This window comes from Dama dama, chromosome 4 (assembly GCF_033118175.1).
Source record: "Dama dama isolate Ldn47 chromosome 4, ASM3311817v1, whole genome shotgun sequence".
NCBI lineage: Eukaryota > Metazoa > Chordata > Mammalia > Artiodactyla > Cervidae > Dama > Dama dama.
This window is the reverse complement of record NC_083684.1, coordinates 19,814,904-19,836,819: the sequence shown is the minus strand read 5'-3', so window position 1 is coordinate 19,836,819 and position 21,916 is coordinate 19,814,904. Positions and strand designations below refer to the sequence as shown.

The window sequence follows — 21,916 nt, the reverse complement described above, 5'->3', positions numbered from 1 at the left end:
CAGGAGGCAGCGGTCAAGGCAGGTGAGGCCAGTCGGGGCGGGGGAAGGAGATAAGAAAATAAAACCAGGAGATCCCGAGAGTGACCGCCCTTCTGGGGAGAGGACCAGGTGTTAGGATGCAGGGTTAGGGAAGCTCTCTAAGCCGCATGACAGGAGCAGCCCTTCGCAGGAGCAGATGTGAGGGGGGCTGGAGCAGCGTGAACAGGGCTTTGGGAGACGGCATGGCCGCTACCTCCGTGCAGCAGGAACCCTGAAGGCCTGAAGCCGGGCGTGCCGCCATCTGGTCTCCCAGCCACTCGTCCTTGCAGTGAAGGGCGGTCGGTGCTGGCCGGGGCAGTGGCCAGTCCATTAGATGGGGTGCAACTGGAGGCACCTGTTCCTAGAGGTTGAAAGGTTTGGAATTGGTGGCTGGGGGAGAATGGAGGTGACCTGGGAGCCAGAGCAGGCAGGGGTGGGTTTGGTGGAATCACAGTTGCTGTGACAGTGAGGTGTGAGTAGACATGCAGATCCGTGCATGCGTAGGTACAGGGCGGAGACAGGGGTGGGAGTTCAGTCTTGGGCAAGTCAGGGCCTTTGAGGGACACGTAGTGGGGTCACAGGTTGGGCCGAGGGGCATGGCTGGGCTGGAGAGAGGTAGGGTCATGGGAACTCACATGCCCGCCCAGGATAGTGAATGGAGAGCTGCGAATGGGGGTGGTGGCCCTGAGCCCTCACAGGTGGAGGTTGTTCAGGAGCATCATGGCTTCTGGAGATTGGTGTCCCTGGGTGGCGACTGTGGTGATGGTAGTGTTCTCAGGGAGATGGGGGTGACTCGAGGCAGGGTGTGGGAAATGGGGGGGTGGGGTCCTAGGAGGGTGGGTGGACCCAGCACTGGGAACCTTGGCTGGGCAGAGCTCGGCCTGGTCAGCAGTTCAGGCCTGGGGCAGGGGTCGGAGGTCGGCTCTGGGATCCTGCAGTGCACCACACTCAATCCGTGGGCATGGACCCTGAGGCCCTTTTCCGAGTGGTGCTGCCTTCCACTCATGCAGTGAGGGGTGGGAGGGTGGAGGGCGCTGATCCCATCCTCCCACTTTGAGCCTCTGTGCTCATCAGCACACAGGGACATTCACCCTGACTGAGGTTTAATGGCCTCTGCCTCATGTGGTTCCACTCAGAGGTGGCACCTCAAAGTCTGTGCAAATGAAGCACTGGGCCTCCCATTCCCCAGCCTGGGAGGGCAGGTGGGATGGTCTTCACAAGGGGGGCATCTACCAGGAAGCTAGCTGGCTCCCTGGGGGCCCTGACCAGCAACTCTGGTCACACCCTGGTACTTAGGGTCAGCCGAGAGCAAGCAGGAGGGGGCTCTTCTTGTCCTGACACAGGCTCCTCAGCCTTCTACCACTGAGGACTGGGTGGGATGGAACTTGCCTTGGGCAGGAGAGTGAGTCTGGGTGTGTGGCAGGAAGCCTTTCAGATATTTGGAAGGAGAAAAAGGCCAAAAGTCAGGCCTCACTTTTTTTTTTTAATTGCAGAAGCCTGCTGGGTATGTTGTATTTGAAAAAGACATTGTGTACTTCAAATCAAGGGACACCAGTCTGGAGTAAGCCCACAGACACCCAGCTGCCAAGTGCCAAGACCACAGCCGGATTCCTTGCTTGGGTTTGGGCCAGGTCATGGTCAGCCATGGTGCATGCAGCCTCCATAGCACCAGCAGGGCAGACTGGGAGTGGGGTGGCCCCAACCTCATGCCCACTGCAGCCCCCACAGGTGCCTGCTGCCCCCAGTCCAAGAGCTGGCTCCTCTCATGACACACTGTCGGCTTGGGGCTTCGGCTGCCCATCTCCCTTCTGCCCCCATCGGCCTTGGCGAGCATGGTGCTTCCATCTCTGGATGACTTGGTGGCCTGTGACCAGACAGGTGGCATCCAGCTTTCAGCACTGAGCATGTGGAAGAGCTGTGAGCTGGCCAGGATGAAGTGCTTCTGTTTGGCATCTGGTGCCCAAACGAGAGCTTCTGGCTGGATCCTGGAGGGCAGCAGTAGACCAGAAAGGCCAGCACCTGCTCTCCCCGTGCCCCAGGGGCCCAGAGCAGTGTCATCAGGCCCGACCCTGGCCGAGATCCAGCTCTTAAGGCCACTAACCATGTGACTCTGGCCTGCTATGGCCCGTGTGTACTCAGGTGTGGTGCTGGCCCTATGTGCGCCCACCCCGTAGGGCCCTCTGCTCAGAGAACTAGGCTGTTCCACCACTGTGCTCAGCGAACTGAACTTTTTTATTAAGTGCCAAGGTCCAGGCGGGCGCTGTCCCCTGCAGCCCCTCTGCCGAGGCACGTGCGTGGTTTCCCCGGCCCCTGCAGGGCAGCAGCAGCCGGGCGCTCACTTTACGTGCTCGGCCGCGTGGGAGGAGCAGTAATACTTTTTGTGGGCGATGAAGGTGGACAGGCTGCTGAACCTGATGTTGCACAGGCGGCAGTACCTGTGGTTGCCGTTGGGCACGGGGGCCGGGGATCCCTGGCTGGGGGTCTGCACGCCCTTGTCCGAATGCGAGGGGGGCGCCGGCACCGCCTCCGGGGACGCGGCTGGGGGCGGGCCGGGCCGGGGGCTGCTGGCAGGCGGCTCCTGCAGGTCCTGGCCGTTGAGGCCATCGCGGGGAGCAGCGGGCGAGGGCGTCCGGGCCTCCGCGCTGGGGCCGACTAGGGGCTTGCCCAGCAACAGCCCGTGCGCCAAGTGGAAGTGCTCGATGAGGTCGCCGCGCACCACGCCGTTCGGGGGGCAGTAGGGGCAAACGACGGCGGGCGGGTCCTCGGGGGCCGCACGCAGGCGGCGCGGGGCGGCGGGGCACGAGAACTTTTTGTGTGCCAGGTAGGCCTCGAGGCTGTGGAAGCTCACGCGGCAAGCCGTGCACTCGTGGTAATCGGCCAGGGCCGCCAGGCCAGGCGCAGGGCCAGGGACGGCTGCAGCAGCCTGGCGTCGCGGCTTCTTACTTAGGTCGATAGGGCCTTCGGCAGCGTCCAGGCCGCTTCCGCCTCCACTTCCGCTTCCGGGCCGCGGCGATGCGGGCGGTGTGGGGGCGTGTCCGGGTGGCGTAGGGGCGGGACCTGGCGCGGAGGGAGGGGCAGATCCGACCAGGGGCGGGGCGGGCCCGGCCGCGTGCAACTCGTAGAGCTTGCGGCGCCTGCGCGTGCGCACTGGCGGCGCCGAGGGCGCGGGTGTCCCGGCTGGTGCTGGGCGGCGCGGCGGTGGGTCGTGGCGCGAGGCGCAGTAGTAACGCTTGTGCACCGTGTAGGTCTCGTGGCGGCTGAAGCGGATGTTGCAGGCCTCGCACAGCGTCCGGCGGGGGTCGTCATCCTCGTCCGCCCCGCTGCCCGGGCTAGGGCTGCCCTCGCTGCCCCGGCCGCTCGCATCAGCCTCGGCCTCGGGCGTGGCCGCGCTCCCCGCCTCGTCCTCGCGTGCCCCGGGACCCGGCGACGAGCGCGGCGCCTCGGCCTCGGCGGATGGCGGGGCAGGGGGCACGCGAGGCGGGGCGGGGGCCGCCTTGGGCCGGCGGGCTGGGGGCGCGTCGTCGGGCGGCCGGCGGCCAGAGCAGTAGAGGCGCTTGTGTACGTAGAAGTTGTTTACGTTGTTGAAGGTGATGTCGCACTCGAAGCACGTGGCGCCCTTGGGGGCCCCCGCAAAGAGGCCCGCAGGCGCGCCCACCCCCGCACCCGCCTGCAGCCGGTTGTGCACCAGCTCGGACATCTTGGCCAGGATCTCGGAGGCCGGTGGCGCTGCTGGCAGGTGTGGCAGGAACAGTGCGCTGGGACCCGGGCTGGAGCCAGGCGTGGGGCTGGACAGCTCTGCTTTCACCCGCGCGGGGCCAGGGCTAGGTGGTGAAGGCGTTCGTGAAGGGGCAAGGGGCCCTGGCTCTGCCTCGGGCTCCTCCGCTGCCTCCACCTTGATGCTTCTGGGGGCCGCTGGGGGCTCGCCGCCGCCCCCGTTCTGGGGACCTGCTCTAGCCTCTCCGTTGGTGGCCTCGGCCAGGGCCTTCCTGTCCACTCCTGGCGAGGGAGCGGGCGCCAGGCCTAGGTCGGCAGAGGCCAGGGGGCCGTGCAGTGCCGTGTGCTGCTGGAAGGTGGCCAGACTGTCTGTGGGGAGAGCCCAGGGGCCACCTGTCAGGGCTGGAGCAGGACCTGCCTGGGCCAGACCTGAAGCGGGGAGGGTGAGAAGGGAGAACGGGGCTGGGCAGACGTGGTACAGAACCAAGTCTGAAACTGCCACCCCTCTTCCCAGTTCCCAGGGGCTCACCTGTGGAGAGCTTGGCAGTTGGGTGGCCCGCCCCTGGTGAGTAGATCTCAGCCTTAGAGCCTGGCTGGCAGACCATGTGGTTGGTCACCAGATGGCTGTAGAGGATGTCCCTTGTGGTGGAGATGAAGCCGCAGCTGTGGCAGACTCCTGCAGAAGGGCCATGGAGTCAGGGCCCTAGGCGCTGGGCCCCACCGACCTTGCCCACGGCCTCCATCCACAGCCTGCTTACCGGTCAGCGTGTCTGTGTGCACCTTGAGGTGCCGCTCACAGTTGGCCTTGGTGGTGAAGGCGGACAGGCAGATGAGACACACGAAGGGGCGCTCTCCTGGAACACAGGCCTTGTGAGGGAGCCTCACTGGCCAAAGACCCCTAAGCTCTGCCTCCCAGAACCCTGGGGCCTGTGGGAGGCAGCAGGGAGTCGTAGAGAGAACCACCCAGGCACACATATAGCTGGCATGCAACCCCAGGACAGGCACGGTGAGCCTGGGTGGGAGGACACGGCGTTGGGGGGTGCTCACCACTATGGCTACGCATGTGGATCTCCAGGGAACTGGCGCTCGGGCAGCTTTTGCGGCACTGGGGGAAGGGGCAGACCCGCTCATTGGGGTAGGTCTCCTTGGGCTTCTCTTCCGGGGCGGCCACGGCAGGGGAGCCAGCACCCTGGCGGCTGGCACAGTAGTAGAGGAGGTGGGCTTGCAGGTTCCGCTCGCTACGGTACCAGATGCCACAGTCTTTGCAGGGAAAGACGTCTTCTGAGGGGACGAGAAGGCAGGGGAGAGTCGGGCCCAGCCTGAGGGGGTGCCCCGGCAGCAGTGTGGCCACCTCCCACCCAGGGCAGGCATGGCCCTCTGCAACATGAGGGTTGTGCCGTGAGGTCCTCCAGCTCAGGGGAGTGAGGCCTGTGACTTGGGCTGTGCCTTCTCAGGTGTCCCTTGATGACACCGTGTCCCCTTTCTGTGGATCTCCAGGATGCCATGGGGACATGTGGATGGGGTCCTCCAGGATGGCCCCTGCACTGCTTTCCAACAGTGAGCCCTGTAAGGAGATGCTGGGGTCTTGTGGGTGCCCATGGAAGGAATGTGGTCGGTGGGGATGACAGGACATGGGGGACAGCCTGGAGCTGGGTGCCCGTGGAGGAGGAGGAGACAGATGGGTGGGCATCCAGGTGCACGTGTCCCCAAGCGCTGGGGGCAGGTGGAGGCCAGGAGCTGCGGGGACGAAGAGCGTCCGAGTCAAATACACCCCCAACCTGATGGCTCCATGTGTTACTGGTCAGGCTTTGCTGACTTGCCACACTTAGCCGCCTGGGCTGCCTCTGCGTTTCTGGTTTATGGGAGTGTGGCCTGTGGGGGTGGACCTGCCAACTGGTGAGGATTTCTCTGATGGGCACTTCAGCAGCCCTCAGGTTTTCAGAGATCCTTAAGGAATGTCCTGTCGTTTCTGCCCTGCTCTGTGGCTGAACCCAGGCAGGGGGAGGCTTTGTTCTGTGTCCTGACCTTGATGTGGGGTGGAGGAGGCTGGGACCCCTTCTTGGGGTTTTAAACTCTGTAGGTTAGGATGTGTTCCTCATCCTGCTGGTTGGCAGTTACTGAAGAGGTGGCTGCCTCCCCACCGCCCGTGGGTGCTGCCAAGTTTCCACCTTCTGCCTCCTTTAAACCAGCAGTCCCCAGCCTGTTTGGCACCAGGGGCCAGCTTCATAGAAGGCAGTTTTCCCACAGATGGGGGTGGAGTGGGGATGGTTTGGGGATGATTCAAATGCATCACATTTATTGTGCACTTTATTTCTGCTGTTACATCAGCTCCGTCTCACATCATCAGGTGTTAGATCCCAGAGGCTGGGGAGCCCTGCTCTCAGGAATGTAGTACCTGTCTGTGGGCTGAGGTCGTCCCTTCATGCGCAGTATCTGCAGTTTCACTGGCCCCAACCTTCCCACTGTGTTACCACTGGTTTTCAAGTTCCCTTTTATTTGGGGGCCTCAGGGCAGCTCTGTTCTCTTACCAGCGGAGGCCTGGAGCTGGTGGTGGGCTTTTGGTATCTGCAAGCTCAGTCCTGGGGGGTGGGGGGCTGGCTGTGGCACGGGGAGGGGGTGGGAACCTTGGAGCCCCAGGTGAGCCCTAGCCCTGAAACAGCGAGGACAGTCACGGCCCCACTGACCAGGGGTGACCCGAGTCCTGGGTGGACACAGCCCCGTGACCTGCACAGATGCCTTGAGATGGGCATCAGCTCCACACCTCTCATAGTGAGAAAACGGAGGCTCCGAGCGCTAGTCTCAGGAATTAAACTGGGTCTGATTGACTGTGGAGCTCAGGATCTGAGGACCTTTCTAGACCACCAGCTGGAGACCCACTTGAGGCTGGGGTGGGGTTGGTGTAAACTCGATAGCAAGCCCACCATGGCCTCACAGATGAAACATCAAACTCAAGGGGAGGGAAATGGAGACCCAGAGAGGCTGCCTCTGGGCTGGCTCTAGAGGAAGTCCTCCAGCACGGGGGCTCCTGGCAGGCCTCCCTCCAACAGAGGGGAGATGCCCTGCTGGGCAACGGATGCCATTTCCTGCCCTGGTGCAGTGGCCATCTTGGCCCCTTAGAGACCCTTCCATTCAGCCTCCCTCTTTCCTGAAACTCCAGTGTTTAGATGAGACCCCTCTGTGCTCACCACCGCCCTGAGCCCCCTGCAGGACCCATTCTCCCTGGGGCAGTGGCCTTGCCCTGTCCAGTACAATCCCTCCATGTGGGATCTGGGTACGGGCCTCCTGCCTGCGCTTGTCCCCCTCCCCTCTGGCGACACCCACCTCACTTGGCTGCAACTGTTTGGGTCATGTTGTCTGTTCCAGTGTCCGCAGATGCTGTCTCTCCCTGGGGCCTCATCCTGCCCAGAGCTCCCCACTCTGGCCACACCCTGAGTCCCAGCACAGGTCCACTTAGTGCCCAGCAGGCGCCTCGGGTCAGGCTGCTGGGTGGGCCCTCCTCCCTGCCTGTGACGGACGAACAGTCCACGGCCACGCCGCAGTCCTGGCCTCGTGCCGCTGCCTCCTCCCCCAGCAGGCCTTCAGGCTCCAGCGCCTCTCCAGCCTCTGCCTCGGTGCCTCCACCTGCTTCAGGTCATCATCATGTTTGACCTGCTTAAGAAGAAGGCCACTTTTCTCCATCTAACAGCCATGCAATTTTAGAACTAAGTTGGATCTCTGACTTAGCAACTGCATACACACTGCTGCCTGAAAGCCCTCTGCTGGGGTCATTTCTCAGAAGGGACCCCACCCTCACATGGGACCACTCTCGGAATCTTGCTGTGGCCAAGGTGATGGTCTTGCTGGGCTGCCTGTCCGCACAGCTGCCCTCCCTGGTCTGGGGGTCTCCCGAGCACCCTGACTGAGGCAGCCCCGGCCAGTGCCCACGTCACTGCTTTCCCCCCATCGTGAACCTGCCTGTGGCCACCTGCCTCTGCCCTGGGGGTGGTAGTGGTTCCCTCAACACAGGCAGGTCCCCCCACTGCTTGGTGTGGTGTGGACATCAAACAAGGATTTGAGGAATAAGCAAGTCGAGACCCTCTGCTGGTTGTGGGGAGGGTCCCTCTGCTTCAGCTGTTCTCACCGGCAGCTCTGTCCCAGGGACACGGCCGCATCCCTCACAACTGGGAGGCAGGGAGCGGGGCCAGCACATAGTGGGTTCAGGCAGGGCCCCCAGAGTGGGCGCATCAGAGGCCCCACCCCAGCCCCACAGGCTGGCCGAGGAGGAGCTGCAGAACCTGTGTGTGCCAGACATGCCAGGTGAAAGACCCCCTCACCCATGGGCTGCATCGTGGGGCTTTCCCCGGAACCCCACAGCCAGGCCTCCTCTAGTCAGCTAACAGACCAGGTGACTGGTCCCTGCAGATCTTAAGCTGGGCACCCCTTGCAGTCTAGAGGGTGAGTGGCAGTGGGTTACTCACTGTTGACGACCGCGGTTGCAAGGATGGACGCCATGCCGGCCTGCTGGGGCAGGAGCTGGATGTCAGGGTGGGAGGGGGATGGGCTCTCGGGCTCCGCCGGCTCCTTCTTCACAGGGTGGCTGGGGTTGCTGGGGGGCTTGGCTACCAGGAGCACTTTCAGCTGTCCACCTGCAGGCACTGGCCTGGTGAGCCGGCACCAGAGGGCTTCATCTGCGGGGGAGGGCAGCTGTGACGCGGCGGCCGGCAGCTCCAGGCCACGACGGCCATGCCTCTGCAAAGACTACCCACCCGCCTCAATCTTATCCTCCTGAGTGCCTCTGCACGACCCCATCTTAGACACCTGGGTTCCGCAGCCAGGCATGGGGGCCGGAGAGAGGCCACACCAGGTGGGCAGCTGTGGCCAGCTAGTTTCCATGGTGCCCCCTGCATCCTTGGGGCTCCTGAGTGGTCCCCCGGAGTGTGCCTGCTCTTTGGGCCTCCCTGCCCAAGCCTGTCTGAGTGGGAGGGCCCTTTTCCGGGAGAGGGGAGTTGAGCAGACCGGAGGGCTGGGTAGCCACTCACCAAGCCCTGGAAAGGACTCACAGCTCAGCCGGCATGGCTGTTTCCACAGCGGCCTGCAGGTGGCAGCCTCGGCTAACAGGACTCAGTCCAGCTCAGAGGCTGCCAGGAGCCTGCCTTCCCTAAGAGGCAAGACCCCAGGCCACCTTATGAGACCCTCAGGGACCCTTGTCCTACCCAGGCAGATGTGCCCTGCTGACCAGGCCAGGCAGTGCTAACCAGGCCATGTCCCAGTCAGGTGTCCAGGCCCCTAGCTGGTCACCTGCTGCCAACCCGGGCCCTCCAGTGCTCTCTGGGCCCTGGAGAGTACCCTCAAGCAGGGAGGAGGGGTCAGGGTCCTCTAGAGAGGGGTACACGGGGGCCATGTTAGCCAGGTCCATGGGTCAGCACAGGGCAGAGGGGAAGCTCAAGTCCCTGGGTGCTGATCTCAACCACCGCTTGGGCCTTCGTGCCCCGGGGACCCCACATGGGGAGGGGCTAGGGTGGGTGTTGGAGCAGCAGCCCAGCCTGGTCCCCTCTTGCCCCCAGGAAACTTAATTCATTGTACTCAGGCGATGGTGAGGGGGACACCCCCAGAACATTCTGCCAAAGTGGAGCCCTCTGTCGGAGAAGGAGGTGGGTTTCCTGTGGTCAGCAGGCACATGGCCCTTCTCGGTGTCCAGGCTGTGGTGGTTGGCCCTTGCTTGGGTATAGAACTTGTCATGAGTCTGTACCCCCACCCACCCAGGAACCAGAGCCTCCATCTGTAAAGGGAGGTCCCCCGCCTTGACGCCCAGATCATCACACACTGGGAAGGCTGGTCTGGGCAGACCTGGGCAGGCAAGACGAGGACACCAGGGGTGCTGAGGACCCAGCCTGCCCCCCTCCCTTGAGGGCCACTCCTGGATGGCGCAGGAGGGACATGGGGGCGAGTGCTTTCCTTGTCCTCACAAGACAGAGACCCCACATGGACCTGCCGGCCCCTGCCAGACCCGGCAGCCTACCAGGCCTGGTTCCTCTGCTGCCCTGGTGGTCTCCCAGAGGTCCTGAGGGCAGTCCTGGCCTCATTGGGGGGCTGTTCCTCCATGCCCAGGCAGACGCCTGTCCAGCCTCAGACTGGCATTGATGGGGGCATGGCAGCAGTGGCCCAGGCAGGCTGGTTTGCCTTTAAGGGCCGCCCCAGGGAGAGCATGACCCCCTCCTCCGGAAGCCGTGAGGGAAGCGCCAGGATACCAACCCTTCCGGTAGATCTCCGCGTTGGCCTCAGCCTCAGCCAGGGCCTGGGGCAGTGTCCTCAGCCAGCAGGCCTCGTCCTCCAGCAGCAGGGTCAGGGCTGGGCTCTGGGGGCAGGAAGAAGGGTCAGCAAGCACTCAGTCATGCTCCCGGACACAGCAGAGAAAGAGGTAGGCCAGGAGCGTCCCCAGGGGCCACGTGGGCAGAAGCCTGAGAGTCCACCCCATGGGTATCTTGTCCAGGCTGCGCCAAGCACTACGCTAGCAACAGGCACACCGCAGGGAGCCGGTGCCTTCCACGGGTCAGGTGCTGGGTTCACTGGGGAACTAAGGCCCAGAGAGGTCGAGCAGCTCGCCCAGGGCTGCACAGACAGTGAGTGGCAGAGTAGAGGCATGCCCAGACCTCCACTCGCTGCAGCCGCCCCCTCCTGAGTGGGCTGCTACCCCACGCTCAGGCTTCTGGCGCACAGACCCCTGGAGTGACCAGGGGACTGGCCTGGTCCCTGGACAGGGATGGCATCGTCCCTGTCCTCCCTCCCAGCCCTGGGGTGCGCCGGCGCACCTCTGTTCCGTCCATCCCGGGGCCGGCAGATGGTGGACACGCGAGGAACTTCTACCTGGGCCCAGCTGCCCCATGAGGACCCCGGGCAGCAAGATGTCCCCCTGCCTTGCTGGCTGAGCAGCCAGCCTCCTCGTGGCTCCCAGAGCGTGGTCAGCCCCTCGCCCCCCCACCTTGCTGGCAGCACCCTCCTTCCACTTCACAGGTGAGGGAAGGGAAGGGGGCCAGCTCACTCCCCCAGTGGCCTGGCCTGAGAGTCTGGTCTTTGAGGCACCCAGCAGGGAGCAGTGCAAGGGCCAGCTTGCCCTGCCTGGCCCCAGGTGGTTGGAGTGACCACTGCCGCCCGTCAGGCTGCAGCCCAAGGGCTGGGTGGGTTCTGGACTGCTCCTCTCCAGTGGGGCGGCCAAGCTCAGTCCCTGAGTGCCATGTGCAAACTGTGTTGAGCTAACTGTAAGACCGTGTTACCTGCTGCCCCCCGGATGGGGATGTTTGTGCACCCCAGGGCACACGTGGCAGTTGGCCAGGATGCTACATGGTGGGATGGCTGGGGCAAGTAGCACTTGGGGGGCTCCTCTGATGGGTTGTGGGCACCACCATGTCTGGTCCAAGCCCACGGCTTTACTGGGCTTTGCATGCAGGGACTACGTGGGCTCCAGAGCTGGGTACTGGGGTGCAGTTCAGACTCCCTGACTGGGAGACTTGGGAGGGCACTGGCCCTCAGTGCACAGCGGCCTCACCACACCGCTTCGCGCCTTGCCTTCCTCCTGCGGCAGACTTGCGCAGCCCCGCCAGTGGACCAGCCTCACAGTTCATGTCGTGGAACAGCTGAGCGGAGAATAGTCAGCCGGCGGGTCACGGGAGTGGAGCTGGCCAGCACCATGCCCACCCTGCCTGGGCCTCAGCATCTCTGCAGACAGCGATGCCCAGAGCCCGCCTGCCCCCTTGACTGACCCTGTGCTGCCGCCTGCTCTCGGGGTGGGTCACGTCTCTCTCTGTGACTTGGTTTCCCCTGGGGCACCGGGCAGTCACCGTCGGTGTGGCGCTCCCCCCCGCTTTGGACAGCGCCTGCCTGGCAAGTGAAGAACAGGAGCATGGCCACCCTTGCTCCTCCATTCCCTCCGGCCGGCAGGACACAGCGGGCAGGGGCTGTGCCTCCGGGCCCAGGAGGCCACCAGGCTGTCAACCGCCAGACATCAACTGGAGGCGAGGGGCTCCACCAAGGAGCTGGCTTTTGAGGGACGGCCACAGAGCCGGGGGTCTCCCCGCTGGGAGGTTTCTGCCGCCCACAGCTGGGGACAGGCCGGGGCCAAAGTGGAGTGGGTGCAGCAGCGCGTGGCCGGCAGCTCCTGCATACTGGCTGGCCCGATCTGGGCCGGCAGCTCGCAGAGGCGGGGGCCTCTCCGCGTCTCTAATGAATATTAATGAGTGGAGGAGGGAGAAAAAAATTAATCTGCCTGATCCTCCGATGGGTGCTGCGGTAACGATATGAAATCTAATTATTCGTCCCAATATTTCTAAACCCTCAAACTGAGACTGACAGCCTCCCGGTCGGTTTAGTGCTTATCACTCTCGGGAGCGGCGTGTTCGCGGCATGATAAAAGCACAGCCCTGCTGACGCTGCAGAACCCTCAATTCTCCACGTCCGTCCACGCGGAGGGCAGGAGGCAGCGCCATGTTCCTGGGGGCTCTGTGCCTCCTGCCAGGAGCTGCCCCTTGCCTGGTGGCTGCCCTGGACTGGCTGGGTGCCCATGAGGGTGGGCGAGGGGCAGGGGACATGGGGACCCCATGCCTGAATTCCAAGAGGGAGAGGGGCCAGGAGATCCAGTGTTAGGACCCTTCCCCCTCATTCCCTTGGCCCTTAATACTCTGGGGGAGCCTGGCCCCCACTTACATGGGGAAGGCTGAGCCCACCACCCCAGCCTCCCCTCCGGCACTTGGACCCTAGGGATGCAGGCACCAGTGCCCCACCACAGTTCTAGGGAAAGGAGCACGCCTCCACCCACCCTGTCCCGGCAGCTGCAGCCTGCCCGCCCCCCGCCCAGCCCTGGGCGGTAAGGACAGAGTTCAGTCTCTGGCCCCCCTGCTGTGAAGGGGCGGACACGGTTCCAGCTGCCCTATTCTATCTTTTCTTCTCCCCCTCTGCCCCCACCCTAATTCCAGGCAGTCCTGGGACAGAGCCCTTTTCTCTGGTGGTTGAAGGTCCTGTGGGCAGCAGGGTGTGAGCCTGGCCCTTCTGCCAAAACTATCAGAGACTGGCTACCTCCCTTCTCCGGGTGCCCCCAGGCTCATTGCTGGGTTTGGGTCTAGCTCGCTCTGGACAGGCTAGGTCCAGAGTGAGCAAGAAGCTTGGTACGCCACCCTGCCTTAGCTGTGGGGGTTGCTTGGTCCCTTCCTGACTAGGCCTCCCCACCCAGCCCCGGGATAGCGGGCGGCCCCTTTAAATTCTCTGGGTGCATCTGAGAACCCTCCTTGTTCCCCCAACAAAGAGGTCAGTGTCTGGGTTCTCTGCCCGCCGATAACCATCAGAAACCCTATCTCCACCGCATCCGCTGTGACAGCCATATCTCAGGCTGTTCCCAAACCTGCACTGCGTCCGTGAAGCAGTGTCCGGGGCAGCGGGGTCCTGGCTCAGGGGGCCAGACGGCCGCGGAAGGCCTCCCAGGGCACCACGGGCAGGCTCACGGGCGGTCAGGGGCGCAGGCTGTGGTGGCTCTGGTCAGGCCTGCACCCCTGTCTTGTCGGTCCGTCCCACTCAGCATTGCCAGAGGCATCCCCACCCTGGGGGCGGCTCAGGTGTGTCAGGCGAGAGAGGCACAAGGGACCCACCATGTGCCACGCCCGGGCTGGGCGTCTTCCCTTAGGGGTCACTCCCTATGGCAGCCGCAGGAAGAGGGACCTCACCGGGAGGGCACTGGTCCGGTGCACTGCAGCACCCCACCCTCTGGCCAGGCAGGGCTCGTCCTGCTGAAAGTTTGGCTCTGCCTGGCCATGACCACTGATGACAGCCTTTGGGGTCGGGGGGGATCCCATGGGGAGAGCCGCTCAGAAGCGGTTGTTCCCGATGGCCCAGCCCCATCTGTGTGGAGCCAGCTGACCTCATGTCAGCCTCATGGGCAGGGGCTGCCTGCCCAGACCTGCTGCTCCTCCAGAGGGTCCCTCCTGCCCTTCACTGACGTCACGGTGGCCTTGCAGATAATGTGGATGAGCTCTGGGAGGGCAGCTGGACAGGTAGATGGTTGGGCCAGGTTAGTGCAGGCCTGACTGTTCATTCATCCATCCACCATCCATTTACCCTTTCACATAGTTACATACCTACCTATCCATCCATTCACCTACTCATCCACCCATCTTCTACCTGCCCACAGATTCACCCACCTATCCATCCTTCACTTGTCCATCTATCTTCCATTTATCCATCCACTATCCACTCATCCATTCACCATCCACCTGCCCATCCATCCGGCACGCAACCTTCCATCTGACATCTACCTGTACACGCATCCATCCATTTATCCATCCAGTGTCCACTCAGCTTTCCATCCATCCTCGTCCATCTACTATTCTTCCTCTATTAGCCATCCACCTTTTGCCCATACATCCAGCACTTAACCTTCTATCCAACATCTACCTGCCTGTACACACATCCATCCAGTTATCTAGCCAGTATCCACTTACCCTCCCATCCACCTCTGCCCATCATTCTACCATCCAGGTCATCTGTCGACCATCTGCCTGTCCACCCATCCATCCACCCCTCTACCTATCCTCCACTCATCATTCTCTTACCCATCTACATATCCACCCACCACCCATCCTGAACATTTCTTCTGCATCTGAGTACACGTTTTACACTGCTGGGCCTCCAACCCCTGGGTTTTCAGCAAAGGCCACAGTTGCATCCTGGGATACCCTGAGGTCCCACAGTGAACTGACTCGACTCCTGGCAGGCTCTGTGCGCTGTGTCCTCTCCTCGGTCCCATCCCCGAGGCCCAGCGTGTGCAGGGACGCCACCGTGCCTCCCCTCCACTCTGCAGGCGGCCTAGGCCCAGGGCGATTGTGGGAAAGTGCTGCCGCACCCCAGAGTTGCCCCTCTCCCACTTCGTCCTCCAAACAGCAAAGACAAGCTGCGTGGCGGGCGATGGGATGGTCTGAGGTGGGAGGTACGCGGGGGAGAGAGCTGGGCCCATCAACTGAGCTCGATAAGGGGCCCGCTGGAACACTAGCGAAAATATTTAGACAATAAATGAAGTATCGGAGAGGCACGCATATCTTTAAGAAATCAATCATCTTGTACGCGTGTCTGGACACTTGGCGCCAAGGCGGAGATAGCGCCTGCTGGGGAGATAAGGGTTAATCAAGGATTTAATTCTGCAGGAGATAAAGTCGCAGGCCGAGCGGGCTGCCCTTCCTCCCTGGGCTCCTCTGCGCGAGTCTCAGAGGAGTGCTCCCTGGACACTATCTCCCTGCCTGGAGAGGGTTTCCAGCCTCATGCCAAGTCTCCCCAGGCTGACCTGTGCCCTGGGCCCAAGGAGTACAAGAACCTCCAGAGGGGAGGCCGCCGGCGGGAGGGGAGGGTCCGGGGGTGGGGCTGCAGTGGGGATCTTGGGGCTCCAGTCCCCCAGCCCCACCTTCAGGGGTCTCTGCTCTTTGGTCCTGGTGACTGCATCACGTTACCTCCCCTCTCGGGCTTCAGTTTTCTCATCTGGACATTGGGAACAACAGTGCCTCCCTCCAGCAGGGAGAAAACGAGGGGCCAAGTCTAAAGACAGGTGCCTAGAGTTGTGTCTGGAACACCCAGCTGTCCCTTGAAGGAGGAAGGAGTGGAGGGAGAGGTGGGGGCCCGGCTCAGGACAGACGGAGGGAGCCAGTCAGCCTGCCTTGGTGCTGTCACCCCTACGGCTTTTCTCGACATTGAGAGTTGAGATGTGACAGTCACAGAGCTCCCACCAACTCCCCCCTAACAGCTACCCTCTCAAGGGTAGGTTGCTACTTGCATCTCTCCAGTGACAGGGAGCTTCCTGCCCATAGGGACTGTGGTAAGCACCACAGCCTCAATCACACAGTGGAGCCAAGGTCTGGCTCCTTCCAAGGAGCTGAAATCCACGCTGGAACTCTTGCTGCTTCCTACCTGCCTGGGGCCTTGGGACAGGAGGGTCGCCCTCCACAGGGTGCCGGCCATGCTGCCCTGGTGGTGTGGCCTGGGGTAATCGCCGCATGTGTATCACCTCATTTAACCCACCCAGCAACTCCGGGAAGCCGGCTTCCCCGCCTTACAGAAGAGCTGCCGCTCTGCCACCCTCTTCACTGCCGGGAGTGCAGGCTCAGGCCTCAAGGACCCTACGGGACTCCCTTGTGTCCCCCTGAGGTTCCCCGGGCTGAGGAGAGAACAGCTCAGAGAGGTGGGGCACACGGCAAAGCGGCCACAGGGTGAGAGACCCCAGGGTCTGACCCTGTGCCATGGTAATGGCCTGGCCTTGAAGGTGGGTGCCCTGCGTCCTGGGCCAGCCTCCCACCACCTTGCTGAGCCATCTCCAAGCTCCTGAAATCCGGGTTCTGATTCTGAGACCTCTGCCCCAGCGTGACCCATGCCCAGGCTTCACTTCTCACCAGCGTGGCTAGGGGCCGTGAGCCACTGTCGGAAGGGCATGGCTGGGGATCCTGCCCACACTCCTGGCCAGCCCTGCTGCAGGCCCTGTGCCTGGGCCTGGTTCCCTCTGCAGAGAAACGGGCTCTGTCGGGTTGGAGCTGATTAGGGCTGTGGGGAGGGGGAGGGGCAAGCCCACCCTCACGGCCCCGCACTGCCACTGAAGGCCGACCAGAGGCCCAGCACCACAGGGCACCTGCTAGCACCCTGGATCCAGCCTCACCTGAATGCCACACTAGCAATCACAAGGGCCCAGGTCATGGCTGCACCTGCACATGCAGGGCGCTGGGCCCTGGACTTGGGTGAGCCAAGCTGGGTGCTGCCTGGCCTTCCAGGCCAGCGTCACCACGGCTGGAGGTGTTTCCCGAACACTCATCATGCACAGCCTCCCTCCCCACCCCATTCCCCATCACAGCAGGTGCCCACTCCACCGCCCACACACCTACTCACACAGGTTCTAAAATGAGCACTTGTGCCCCCTGCGAGAGGACGCCGCACAGACTCGCCTTAAGGACAGGGTACCTCAGAAGTGGCCCTGAGACAGGTGACATGTCGCCCAGTGGTCATCAGCCCGCACTGGAGGCGCTCGGGCACCGACAGGGCCCGCTCCCTGTCGTCAGGAGGACCCACAGGCACGGGAAGGGACGGTCGCTCGCCCTGGGTGGTAGCTGTATCCAGAAACCCACCTCACTGGCCACTGGGGGTGGCCCCGCCCCTGAAGTCCAGTGCCGGGGGCAGCGCCGCCTGCCTGCCTAGGCACAGGCCAGGCCCGGCCCCACCACTTGGCTCCTTGTTGCTTCCTCCCCACGGATGCCCTTCCCTTTCTCTGTCTCACCAGCGTCTACTCCTTCACTGAAGGCCCGCGTAAAGAACCCTCCCCCAGGCCGCCCTTTCTTGGTCACCCTGAGGGCTATAGTTCTACACCCCCCCTCTAGGCAGCCCTCCTCTTGCACCCTGAGGCCCCATAGGCCCTGCACCACCTCTTCCAGGCAGCCCTTCCTGTGCTCCCACAAAGTTAGCTCTTCCCTTCCCTCCAGGTCCCAGCACCTCATATCTGCATCTCCTGACCTGTCTCAAGTAGAGAGGCAGGAGCTACTGGGCGGGGGTCTAGCCCAGCCCTGGACACTGCCTTGGCCTATGTGGCTGAGATTGGGCTACTTACCAGTTCTGCCTGCCCGGGGGATGAGGCTCTGGTCTGGATGCTCCCACGGAACGGGCCCCAGGACAGGCCCTCGGTGAGGCTGCACCGAGCCCGCACGCACCTCTGTCCATCTTGCAGCAGCGGCTCCAGCTCGTCTACAGGGAGAGATGTCAGAGGTGTGAGGAAGGCCCGTTGCCCAGGTTCAGTCCATCCTTGCAGCCCCCCTCACCCAGGAGCATTCGGGGGACTGAGGGTAGAGGAGGGCGGGCAACGGGTGGGTGGCCCTGTGGCCTGGCCCAGGTTACGAGGGTGGTGCTGGGTCCTGGGGGCCAGGCCAGACCCCACGCTCAGACCTTTTATGGGGGATGGCAGGCTGCAGCAACCAGACAGCGAGGGGCGCCTGCCACTGGATCTGAGCAGGTGGGCGCACAGCTCGGGGACCATGCCTGCCACATTGGGATGCGTGTGCCTTGCACAGCTCAGGGCGGGCACACAGAGCCAGGTCACCCCCTCTGCCTTACACGGGGGCGACACTGCCAAGGACGACGATGCCGACGAGACCCACCTCCCGTCCCACCACACAGTCCTCCCGGCCGTCCCCCATTGGCTTGAGTCCCGAGGTCTGCAAAGTGCACCTGTGCAGGCAGCGGTGGAAATGCTGGCTTCCCACTGTGAGTCAGGGACTGCATACCTCCCACCTCCTGGGGTTGGGGTGAGGTTGAGTGAGTCAGCCCTCTTAGCACCTGAGCACAGGGCCCAGCAGGAGAGCCGGGCCAGGAGCCAAGTGTCCTGCCCCCGAGGTCCTTGGCACAGCCAGACCGCGTGCACCCAGGTGGTGCCATCACTCCCTGCAGGACCCCCGCCCACTCTCTGGAAGGGTCTGGACCGGATTCCTGCTGTGGCCCTCGGTCAGCAGCTGCCTTTCTGAGCAGTCTGCTGCGCTACTGGAGGTCGAAGGCCCTCAGGCTGAGGCCGCCTGTGCTGTGGCCGGGGCGGCCACCGCAGGGCTCTGTCCCGTGGATGTGGACTGCCGGCCTCTGCCGGGAGCCTCCCCAGTCCCTCTCAGGGGGCAGGACCTCAGGGCTGCACAGTGTCCGCAGTCAGGCTCCCAGGCTCAGCCGGGCCTTGCCGCACGACCCACATAACCTCATGGGGCGGACCACAGGGCGGCCCCTAAAGACACCTGTGCCGCAACCTGGGGTGGGCCCTGCAGCAAACAACAGGTGTCTTCGTGAGAGAGACACAGGAAGAAGCCCGTGTGAAGACAGAGCAGGGACTGGAGTGACACAGCCGCCGGGACACTGTCCCTGAAACCTCGGGACTGAAGCTCCAGAGCTGTGAGAGAGCAGATTTCGGACATTTCAAGGCACCAAGGTTGTGTGATTTTCCCTGGGCCGCCCTGGGAGAGACACGTGTGGCAAGTTACCCGCCCGCTAGACCCAGTGTCCTCACCAGGGAGGGGATGATGGTGGCCACGCCCCGACAGGGCGGTCCCTCCCCAGGCCACATGCCCTCGGCCCTGGAAGGCAGGGCCACCTTGTCCCTTAGGTGCCACCTGGGCCTACAGAAGCCTCATGTGGCCTGGCCTGGGCCCCGAGCAAGCACTGCAGTGTCGGCCCCACTTCCTGGATCCCTGATCGGGCAGGCTGTGGCCTTAATGGGCCTGATTATCAGATAACTGCCGGCCTAATGGCACAGATAACGTGCAAATACGCCAGGAGGCCTGGCTAAAACGTTCTAACTGGGTCCTTGTCTTCCCCAGGGCTGATAAGATGGCAGGGGACCAGGACGAGGCCAGGAGGCGGTGCCCTTTATCCGCCCTGTGGGGAGGGGCAGAGGCTGCCCCATTGCTCTGTGGCCCGCCCACAAGGGGCTGTGTCCTCTACCCGCGCACCAGGATGGCCTGGGTCCTGGCCAGGGCTCCGCAGGGTACTGGCCGGCACCCGGTCACCTGTTCCTGCCCAAACGGCCCTGTGACGTTGGCCCTCCCCTTGTTCCCTCCCCCAGTACAGATGAAGAAACAGGCCCTGGGAGGTCATGAGGCTGCCAGTGGGAGGTCAGGATCTGAGCCCAGGCCCCTGCTCTCCAGGGTGTACCTGGGTCTCTGGTGCCCCATTTGGCTGGCCCCAGGGGGTGGGAATGTGGGGAGTAGAAGAGGCTGCCTAATGGCGAGCTTGCTGGGCCCTCGTGGGTGTTGCTTCTGAGGGTGGGGGAGCCCACCAGGGTTAGGGTATACTGCCCGTCCCTCCCATTGCCCCCACTGGAGGCAGGGGTCAAGGAGGAATCTTTCAGAACCCCGATGTGCAGACAGCCAGAGCCTTCAAGCCTCGCAGGGTCTGCACATGCACAGGCCTCTGGAGCAGGGAGGTCCACGCCCCTCCCTGGGCTTCAGCTTTGCTGCTGGGGCCACGGACAAGCCAGGGGCAGTCCGCTCACTGTCTCGGGCCTGCTTCTGGCTGGTCAGGCCGGGGGCCCCCTGCAGGAGACAGTGCTGTCCATCCGAGGCCAGCACCCACCTTCCCCGGGGGAGGAGGAGCAGGAAGTCGGTTCAGTCTTCCCAAGAGTGGCCGAGTCCCACCCAGACCTGGGGACACAGCGGGGACGGGGGTGGCTGGCCCAGGTCCCCCTCCAAGGGGGGGATGGGATGCAGCCCTGGGCTCCCAGTCACCTCTGACTTGCTATAGCTGTGGGATCCTGAAGCCCCTCTAGCCCTGGCGGCCTCCTGGAGGAAGAGGCAGAGCACCCACCCACGCCGTACCACAACAAACTGCCGGCTCTCTAATCGCGCCCCAGGGCTGGCGGCCCCCGCTCCCAGATAACAGCATGGCTGGTGCTTCCCGTGGCAGCCGCTCCATCTCCTGGGTATCACGCACCACCAGAGAGGACGGCTCCTGATAAAGGCAGCCGTTCAGCATGAGGAGGTAGAACCCACCACTTTGGGCTTGCTGGGGGCAGGCCCAGGCCTGGGAAAGGCACAGAGGCCAGGGACCTGAGGGATGTGAGCTGAGGATCAGGCAACGGTCAATCAGAACCCACTTCCCTAGTCCAGGGGAGGCTACCCCTGAGAGGCTGGGCATTAGAAAGGGTACCCCATGTGGGCAGTCAGGGCCATAGCAGGTGCCTAGCTCGGTGGGGTGAACATGGCTAGATCTCAGCCTCAGCTCACTCAGTGCACTTGTGTGGTATACAACCTGTGCAACTGTCCACGGTGGCCCTGGTGATGTTCTGCATCCAAACACTCAGATAACCTATTTCCAGCTCTCAGTTCCTGCCTAACCCCAAGCACAAGTCAAGCAGGTGTTAAAGCCCAGTTAGCACCTATCAGAGACCCTTTCCCAACCAGAAATAAAACTGTATCCAAAAAAGTGGGGGGAGGGTGGGTGAGGCCACCTACCCCTGGCAGACTGGGTACTTGGTGAGAGCTCCATTCAAAACTGAGAATGAATTAAAGTACGAATGAGCAAGGAAGGGGCTGGGGGTGGGAGCTGACCAGGTAAGTGACAGACAGGAAGACACAGCTAATTTTAAACAGCGCCTAAAGCTCCAGAGGATCTAGACACTGGTGGCCTTGGAGATTGTCAGCTCCAACTGCACTCACAGGAAACGTGGAGCCAGGGAGGCCCAGGAGTGAGGCCTGGCCAGGTGGGACCGGAACCGTCTTTGAACTTAACAGAACCCCAGGTAGGTACCTGGGGCAGAGCTGAGGGTGGCACATCCTCTGCCGTCAGAACTCCCAGGAAACATGGGTAGCAGTGGCAGCACCGCTGGTGGGCCAATCAGGGTGGGCTTCCAGGTGGAGGTGTCCTCCGCCCTGGGCGCCTCCTGTGACCATGTCTCCATCTCCTCCTCCCAGCTCCAGAGAAGCTGGAGTAAGCAGAGCAGCTAGGACTCCAGCTCCAGCAAGGTCCTGGCGGAGTCCTCCCTGCCTTACCTACCACGGCCCTGTCCCCACAGCTGGACAGTAGGGGAACGATGCCATCTGCCCTGAGAACTGACGCGGTCCTAATGGAGTTTCCAGCTTCTGTTTATTGAGCCTTAGCCAAACGCTTGCCATAAATCACTGGGATTCCTCCCAGCCACGTTGAAGCTGTCCCCCCACAGGTGTACAAGGGGAGAGACCAAGGTTCAGAGAGGTTAAAAGACCGGCCCGGGGTACACAGCTGGCTGGTGGGATTTGACCAGAGCCCTAGCATGCTCCCGGTCAGGGCCCTGACACCCTTTTCTGGGTCTTTCTGGGTGGAGGCAGGAGGCGATAGAGAAGAGAGGGTGGGGAGAGGCAGCTGGAGGGCAGTGGGGGGCAGTGGGCAGCCCCTGCTCTCCTGTCGCGGGCTGGCTCCTCCTGGTGTGGAGGAGGGGCAGGCCTGCGTGGGCCTCCCCACGGGGGTAGGGCCATCACTACCAGCAGTGTCGGGACAGAGACTAATTTATTCTGGCAAACAACCCCATACATGTTATTTCCAGAACAAACATGCCACGCTGGGATTCAATTTCACCCCCAAAGCATGTGTGAGAGTCCAGATGAGAAAATTCAGCCTTTGCATATTTACATGATTTAAACATCTATTTAGGTCTCAAACCGCTTCAATGGCATCCTGAGGGGCCACAGAAAGGAGG

The 21,916-nt window shown here is 62.9% G+C and overlaps 1 protein-coding gene across 4 annotated transcripts in view; it reads right to left on the bottom strand.

Moving 5' to 3' along the window:
- Nucleotides 1–2,231: 2,231 nt before the first annotated feature.
- ZFPM1 (zinc finger protein, FOG family member 1) overlaps nucleotides 2,232–21,916 on the bottom strand; it is a 61,097-nt gene continuing 41,412 nt past the window's right edge. For 2 of the 4 annotated variants that reach the window (XM_061138349.1, XM_061138352.1), the window contains exons 4-10: nucleotides 17,324–17,457; nucleotides 9,964–10,066; nucleotides 8,190–8,399; nucleotides 4,780–5,013; nucleotides 4,491–4,586; nucleotides 4,262–4,408; nucleotides 2,232–4,161 (exon numbers count right to left, since the gene is read on the bottom strand). In XM_061138349.1, the coding sequence (XP_060994332.1) occupies nucleotides 2,354–4,161; nucleotides 4,262–4,408; nucleotides 4,491–4,586; nucleotides 4,780–5,013; nucleotides 8,190–8,399; nucleotides 9,964–10,066; nucleotides 17,324–17,457 (2,732 nt within the window). In that variant the 3' untranslated portion in view covers nucleotides 2,232–2,353. The remainder of the gene's footprint in view (nucleotides 4,162–4,261; nucleotides 4,409–4,490; nucleotides 4,587–4,779; nucleotides 5,014–8,189; nucleotides 8,400–9,963; nucleotides 10,067–17,323; nucleotides 17,458–21,916) is intronic. The other 2 variants (XM_061138353.1, XM_061138351.1) reach the window with 2 other exon arrangements.